The following is an 8,720-nucleotide window of genomic DNA, read 5'->3' as shown; positions in this document are numbered from 1 at the left end:
ATTAATATATGTTTTTTAATAGATATTTATTAAAAATAATAGTTTAAAACTTTGAAATCATTAATTATCAAGAACGAGAGTAACAATTTCAAACTTCACTTTAGATATTCTTATAAAGAATTGAACTCAGCCACCAGTGGGAATCTAATATTGAACTGATAAGATTTGAAAAAGTCTTTATAAACGATAAGAATTTTTATTAAAATATTTTGTAATATTCAATTTATTTCTCCTTTTTCTCTCTGAACGTTCACTTTCAGAAGAAAAAGAAAATATTAGATTGCAAACATAAACGTTTGAATGGAAAAGGAAGAAAAAGACAATGGGAAATTAGATTGGAGACATAAATGTTTAATGGAAAGAGAAAGAAAAGAAGGTTCATAATAGTATATTATAAAGTGTAACAATATAATATCTCTTAGAGATGATTTATGTTAATACTTCGGTTCTTTAGAACAATTTATCAGAGCTATAAGCGTTACTTGGTGAACAACAATAAGATGGAACACCGTTAAGACTAGGAAGATGTTAGTACATAGATAATGCCGAATTTACATGGCAAAACAAGGAGATTACGTAGCTTTTCTGACTACTCCACTGGTACACAGCTTGCGCTTTGTTTGAAAGGAAGGAGAGCATTCGGACCTATATCCACAATGGTTCCCACATCATTAATGGATCCAACCCACTTGAAAATGTATCATTGTTCTGATCTTGAAATACATCCTTGGGAATGTCTACATTTTTGTCACTTTGCTCTGGCTCAGTTTCAGTTTCAAGTGAGGAGAAGGGCTCCTCTTCCTTAGGGGAACTGCAGAGAAGGGATACAAAAGATATAAGATTTGCTTGCTGCAAACGCATGTTGAGAAGCTCCGCTTGTGTTGTTGCCAATTGAGATTGTAGTTGTGACATTTGGTTCTGCAGTTGGTGTATAGTTCCTGCACACCCATATACTGGATCTCTCAACCTTGCATTTGCTTCATACACCATACTACTCACAGCATCAGCCCTTCGTTCAATCGGAAGATCCTGCAACAAATAACCACTCTTCACATTAGAGCATATTTTTTCCAAAATTGAATCTGAAAAAAGTTATTAAGTTTTGAATATTTAACATATTTAACATGTTTGGTCTAAAAATCAGTCTTAATGTGTGATGTTTAAGCAAGGAAACACAAGTACATGCAACAATATTTGACATAACAACAAACACATTAAATTTCATTTAATCAAGGAGACACAAAGTACATGCAACAATATTTGACATAATGTAACAAAAACATTAAATTTCTTTCGTTTTTTTAAGGCTTCCCTCTTATTGACGATGAATCACAGAATGTTGTTTGAATGATCAATGTTAAGTTTAACAGAATTGAACTTAAAACCAACATTGATCAGTGAAGACTAAATGAAAATTTGATGCAACCATTAAAAAGAAGAGATCATGCAGATGAAATTATTCTACAATTCTAATAGAGTGGACTACATGCAACAAATTTTGACATAGCAATCAATGCAAGTGTTCCAGAGAGTGATACGAAACGAAATACTGATTATTAACTATTATCATTAGAATACATAGATAAGATTGACCAAGAATGCAGAATGAAAAATTGTTCTAAGCTACGGAAAAAAATAATCAGCCCATGCACAAGATAGTGTGCATCTAATAGATAGACATTGTGTATATATCAAACTTTAATATTAGTAACGAGTATATAATATTTCTTCCTTCTATTGTACTATATTTTATTCTTCTGATGATCGTTGCCAGAATATTATCCAAGCATTAATTGAGACTTAAACACAAGAGATTCTACATACAAGATTGAGTGACGAATGTAAATGAAAATTTGATTTAACCTGAAGCATTTTTATAATGTTGCTTGCTCCAAACACACGATGGGCAGTAGTAAATTTTTGAGGGTTGTCTGGAGGAAAGTAGGGAGCGAAAACACAATTCTCCCCACATCTTCTTCTCAGGATTTTACACGCTGCACACGGAAATGACGATGCCTTTCCATTTGGACTGCACTTCATCTGAAATTTTTTAAAACAAAATTATGGGTCGAAGTAAAAGTGTAAACAAACGAAGACCCAGCTAGAATTGACAATGCTTTCTATCCAATGCCTAAAGCTTACCTTTCCAGTTTCCATTAAACAGTCTTGATGATTTCTAAGCGGACTGGTCTACACTACACTGGCTGAGAGCAGTGATTTAAGTCCATTGAAGACCGCTAGTGAATGTTTATATAAGCCGTTCCAAGGGATGCACATTCAACAATAGTACGGTGGCTAACAAGACCTAAGACCACTTTGATGTTGACACTTGGAGAAAGAAAATTCTAGTAGGTGTCGTCTACTAAAAAGTTTTGTCCACAGATCGACTCCCAAACGCGTTATGTGTATGAACTGCAATCTGAAAGGGTGCAGCAGGAAGATTAGATCGAATTGGGGGGATATTCAATAAAAATGATTATATAGCTAGTCCAGATTAATGATTGCAATTACAGGCTAGCCGCTTCAGTCTGGCCACCCATTCTCACTTATCCGAAGCTCAAAGCAGTACTAAGTGACATACATAAACCGTCAGAATCAGACCGTGTGGAAAAGCATGAAATGAAAACGCGTAGATGGAGTAAGGCAGGAAAAAGCAATAAAAAATTGGGTCCCATATTTGACAATATATAAATTGTGCATTTTAGCTGGACGTCCATTGTGAAAGGGTAGTCCAGCTGTCCCATGAGCTTATCTACTTGGTATTAAAATACGATACAAAACGAAACGCTCCCCATCTTAGAATCGTATTGTGATAGAGAATGATGAAAATTTGGGGTTCACGCGTTCGGAATATGTCAAAAGGACTTTTGGCCCTTAGAAAGTGTGACAGAATTTGGCAAAGTTTGAAACGCATATGGATTCATTGATTTGTTAGCTTTCCGTCATCATCCGCTGTTTGAAGCATCTTGATTAGTCAAAGGGATGATGTTGCAAAGGTGCCTCTATAATTCCTGTTCGCTTATATTGCACAGAAAAGTTGCGTCCTGTTTTTTTTAATGTACCTATGCTGCCTTTTGGGAGAACAGAAAGGAACACAAATTCAGATATGTAAAACTAACCAGTTAATCGGAATGTGTAAAAGTAACTAGGGGCTGGTGCCTCTATGTGGCATTAGTAGAAATTTGGTTGATTGGGCATTTTTCTATTCAACTCATAGAAAAACGGATCAGTAGGATCATAGAAAAATGGATGATAGATATAGATTTAGCATATATCACTATACTATCTAATAATAGTTTATTAAATTTAGGAGGATTTTTTTAATTGTAATGAATTATTCTACTTTTTATTTGTGTAATTATTTTAGGTTATTATATTATTTATTACAAACATACTTTTTCTTATAGCTTTTATATTTAACATAATGATGTAAGATTAAAATGTTTATGTTTTTTAAATATGAGCTAACTCCGTAAAAAGAATTGCAAGTTCTTTTAATGACTTCTATATGAGCTCCTCTTATGAAACATGTGTTGAAAGTATTCAAACTTAAGGATTGTGTGGTAGATGCTAATATACCAATATTCTTGACATATACAATCATTCAACCATTTTTTTTTGTCTCTTTTATACAACCTCAACTAACCACCTTGGTATTTGTTCGCCTCTTTCATATGTCCATTCATGTGAAGACAACCTCAACTTGGTATTTGTTTGTCTCTTCTATATGTCCATTCATCTAAAGGCAGTAGTTGGGTAGCATTTTCACTTTTCTTCATATTAACTTGAATATATTTATCTAGATTAAAAAAAATTAAAATACATGATTTATGTAATACATGATGTATTGAGAGATGTCATTTAAATAAAGAATTATTCAAATATATAGTAACATGTTGATTTCAAAACTATCAACTCATATGATTTTTTATTGGAAATAAATGAGGTCGCATTTTAAAAAACTGAATTGACAATAATGAATAATTAATCCTTAAATATTGGTGACGTAAAAGTATAGACAAAACTTATATAAACCAAAATGTACTTCCCATTACAGTAAAATTTGATTTTAAATTAATTAATGAAAAGTCTTACCAATTTATACTATGTTCTATTTTATTTGAAGTCAGTAAGCTTAGTTTATATTTTAATGAAATCATTTCTCTTATAATATTTTTTCAATTAGATAGCGATAAAATTGTGACAAAAAATATTTTAAGAATAATCTAGTCAAAATAAACTATTTATCTTCCCTTTTAAAATATTTTTCCATGTTATTCGGCCAATATCAGATCATGTACATTTACATTAAGAGAAAATTTGATGCCCCTTATAGAAAACTAAATTGTGACAAAAAATATTTTAAGAATAATCTAGTCAAAATAAACTATTTATCTTCCCTTTTAAAATATTTTTCCATGTTATTTGGCCAATATCAGATCATGTACATTTACATTAAGAGAAAATTTGATGCCCCTTATAGAAAACTATTTAGTCAGTAATTTTAAATGTTCAATAAGGTGGCCTTGCATAAATTGAAGTCCTACACATAGAGGGAACCATGTTATTCAAGTCTTAAGCCACTAGAAACTTATTGTAGCATCTTTGGTCCATCATTTTTAAATAAGTGAAGAATTTATATGCATCATAATAAATAGTGTAGGTCTAGAAAATATTTGGTCATTTCTAGTTGAGTTCTTCCTCGAACAATTTTTTTAAAAATAATATCAGACTTGTAACTACATATTTAATATGATTTTATGCATTTAATCATGAAACTCAATGTATTATAAAGTTGTAAATGTGCAAATCATTTTAAAATAATAATATTTGTAAAAAATAATTTAAAATACATATTGAAAATAAATTCTAATGCACATGTACATCATACAAAGATACAATGATCTAGGTGTTTGATTTCCTAGATTAAATATTATTATTATTATTTTGGCTCAAGATAAACTTCCAGATATGAAGATTTGTAGCTTTCAACCTTTCACATATATAATAATTAATAAGGTATTTGAAAAATATATATTAGACATTTACACATTACATCTTAGAATATTTGTTATTATTTTATAAAAGAAATTTCAAGATAAATTTTAGTGAAAAAAAGCATGTAAATAAATATATAGATGTGCACATATATTTGTTAAGACATACACATCTACATATACATGTGTAAACCCTATATAGTTTCTTAAATGTATTGTATAATTGACCATGTAGCTCATTTTTCAAATAGCCAATTTACAAATGTTACTTTTGGCCCTTATCAATTTTCATTTCTTAAGTAATTGGTGGATTAATATGACATAGGTAGAAGGTCAATATATAAGACATTGAAGATATTTTGTTGGCAATTATGTTGTAAGAATATAATTGATTTTTTCATTATTTAATATGAAGAAAACATATTATCAATGTCAATTTTTTACTTTCTTAAATTTTTAATTAATATATGGACTAAACTATTTAAAAACAAGGTGTTATCTTTGGTCACTCTTAAATATTCTAATCTAAGAGAAAAATTAAGCTTAAACAAAGTGAATATTGACTATTTAAGACTTTTAGTGTAGAAATCAAGCATTAGTGTGCGACGTTTAAGTCATTCAATTATCTTATAATAAGAGTTTTGAAAATTTTTTGTTGGAAAGGTCTTCACTTTTATAGGAAAAAAATTGGAGTATATTTTTTTCTTTGTTTAAATGACAATTTTTTTGAATTTGTTTTTAATAAGGAATAGTTTCTTTAATTAACTATAATAATAAATGAGACAAAATATTTACAAGTATTTAATTTCTCATTAGACAAGGAAAGCTGGGGTAAGTTTGAAGTTGATGTTATTTTCATATACCAGGCTGAATGTTTTGTGCAAATGTTCAAGATTTATAAAAATGATAACATTATTTGATCTCATTATAGATTTGATTGTATGCAATTTTTTTAGTTACACTTATGAGAATTACTTTCTTCACACTTACAGAATTGGGATCCTCTATATGTCTACCATTTTAGTGTAAGCACATTAAAAATTCATTACTCATTTATGTTGTTATCTAAAACAAATTTAAACATAAGGTGTGTATAGGTAAGGATAATTCACACTTTAGAGCCCAAAATAAAGTAATGATATTGTCAAAGTACTCTACATGGCCTGTCCTCGAAAAGCATTTATTGAGATAACTAGCAAATTTCAAATACATTTTTGCCTTCACCTACTAGATTTTAAATACATCTTCCATTATCACATGAGTGAGAAGTTTTCTTCGGTTGGTTTGATCGTTGAACAACATAAAGGTTCAGGCCAGACGTGGACCTTAACTGGGGACTCAGTAAAGGTTGCCAGATCGGTTTGAAGCGACATTAGAAGACGATAAAAGCTTGATTTCCCATGGCCTTGTCTCTTTATGAGGGTGTTACTTTCTACGTGAGAATTGAAGGAAGACTGATATAATCCATGGTGTCCAAACATTTGAAGAACGCCAACATACTTATTTGTCACAACGGGTGGTCCGTCTTTATCATTTCGTCTGTTCATTCAACTTGAATGCTCGTATGGTTTGTAGACAGATGCATCACTCGCTTAACTGAGGTCATAGTAAGCAACAATTGTCACTGCAACAGAAATGTAATTTCCTTGCAATCTCAGTCGTGTAAACTATTCTACCAAAATTGCCGACAAATAGACCCATCCAACCATTTCCTTCCACATTTTGTACAACCTCAACAAGCAACCTTGGCACTTGTTTGCCACTTCGATATGTCAATTAATGTCAATATAGCAGTTGGTAAGCATGTGAAATTTCATTCATTTTGATTTGAATAGATTTGTCAATAAATAATTATTCAATATGCAAATTATTATCATGTATGGTGTATTTACAGATGTTTTAGGGATGGCATCACAAATAACAAGCATATATATATATATAGAAATGCATTAAGCCAAATCAGTTAGATAAGAATATGGAATTTTGATGGATTGAAACTATTTATATCTAGTTTTTAACATTAATGATACAAGATATGTAATGAAATTTATGAAAAGTACAATTTACTTTTGAATAAACATAAAAGTTGGTCAACATGTGAAATTTTATTCACACTAATTTACATTTATTTGAATTAGATTGATTTATAAATAATGATGGAATATGCAATTATTATTATTTATAGTGTTGTTTAGAGATACTATACAAATTAACAATATTTTAAATATAATAATTCATTAAATTGAAAAGCATCGAAGTAAAATTTTTAAATATAAAAATAGATATTTTCAATGAATTGATAATCAACTATATTGAATTCTTAACATCAATGATGTAAGAGAAAAAAAATCAAATTTATAATTGTATTCTACATAACACTAGAATATAATTTTATTACAAAATAATTAAAGAAGTCAATTCTCCAATTCAATGTCCCTATAGATAGTTTACTTCCCCATAGTCATTAAGGTTATAGTCCACATTTCAGTGAAATTATTTCTCTAATTATATTTTTACTCTATTATTGAGTTTAGTATTGAATTGTGGACTAAAGTTTTTTATATGAAGCGCATATCAAGAGTAATGTAATTAACAATTATATTAATATATTTAGTCTTTTATATATAACATAATTATGATGATCAAAAACTATTTTTAAATATAAATAATCTTTAAATTTTATCAAGGAAATCTTATTGGCTTTTGAAGGACATGAGTAGGCACAATTTTTCACATTCCTTTAAGGGAGTATGTTATCTAACTAAACATATAGTGATGAGTGGACTATCTTTTTTAGTTTTTCTCTCTCTCATATATATATATATATATATATAGAACTTAGTGAACATGAGAATTTTGTACTAATAAAAAAGAATAATTATATCTTTTTCTAAAATAGATCTCTTTATAGCTACATGAATCTATTTTAACTAGTGAGAAAGTGATTTATCTATCTATATGCTTCAAAAATCTATGACATATGAAAATGACTAGAGCTAGATGTAGTTATTTGACTTATTACTACATTTAAAAAAAAACTATTTTAAAGATAATGACCTAAATACCAATAAAACTCACTAGTCCATCCAATTAAAAAAATTATTATCACTAACTAGCTTCCTAAAATGGGCTATTATGTTTAAATGTATGTGTTGATCCTAAAATTTATGCTTCAGAATTGTAGAAGGCCTTAGGAAAAGTTTGAATGTTGTGGGACCTAAATGCTAACACTAAAAACAATATTTAAGATAGGGGAGATGGCTCTACATAAACATGGGTTGTGGAAAGAAAAGAACATTGAAACCAAACTAAATGTAAGGTGATGTACCGGATTATTTCACCATTGAACTCAAAATCTCTCATAAATGAGAAGACAAAACCATAATATTAGAATGTAAAATTGTCCCATAATTTGGTGTATTATACCAAAATCCCTTCATTTGTGAAGAGAGAATGTAGTAACCAAATCTAGTACACATATTATAACATTAATATTATCTTATTGGTGCACTTATAAAAGATAAGAAACAAAATTTTCTTTTAAAATGCATATTCATCTATTTATTTTCGATAACATCACATATGTAAACCACTTTTATCCTTCAACTACATTCGATTGAGAAAGTTATTTCAAAAATGGTATATCATTGAAGACAACATAACACAAAAAAGGCTAAAGAATTATAAGATGATCCTATTTAAATTTGCATCGAATTAGGTAAA

The 8,720-nt window shown here is 29.3% G+C and overlaps 1 protein-coding gene across 1 annotated transcript; it reads right to left on the bottom strand.

The window, feature by feature from the left end:
- Window positions 1-350: 350 nt before the first annotated feature.
- On the bottom strand, window positions 351-2,295 carry LOC149569899 (LOB domain-containing protein 4-like). Its single transcript, XM_089822600.1, has 3 exons — window positions 2,143-2,295; window positions 1,864-2,040; window positions 351-1,029 (listed from the first exon to the last, which is right to left on the bottom strand). Exons 1-3 carry the CDS (start codon window positions 2,155-2,157, stop codon window positions 646-648), a joined length of 576 nt encoding a protein of 191 aa, XP_089678726.1. The 5' UTR covers window positions 2,158-2,295; the 3' UTR covers window positions 351-645.
- Window positions 2,296-8,720: the final 6,425 nt, after the last annotated feature.

Source organism: Cupressus sempervirens, chromosome 3, assembly GCF_028749045.1.
Source record: "Cupressus sempervirens isolate cs-2001-9-10 chromosome 3, ASM2874904v1, whole genome shotgun sequence".
NCBI classification, from domain to species: domain Eukaryota; kingdom Viridiplantae; phylum Streptophyta; class Pinopsida; order Cupressales; family Cupressaceae; genus Cupressus; species Cupressus sempervirens.
Note: the sequence above shows the minus strand (reverse complement) of the source record. Positions and strands in the feature narration are given on the sequence as shown.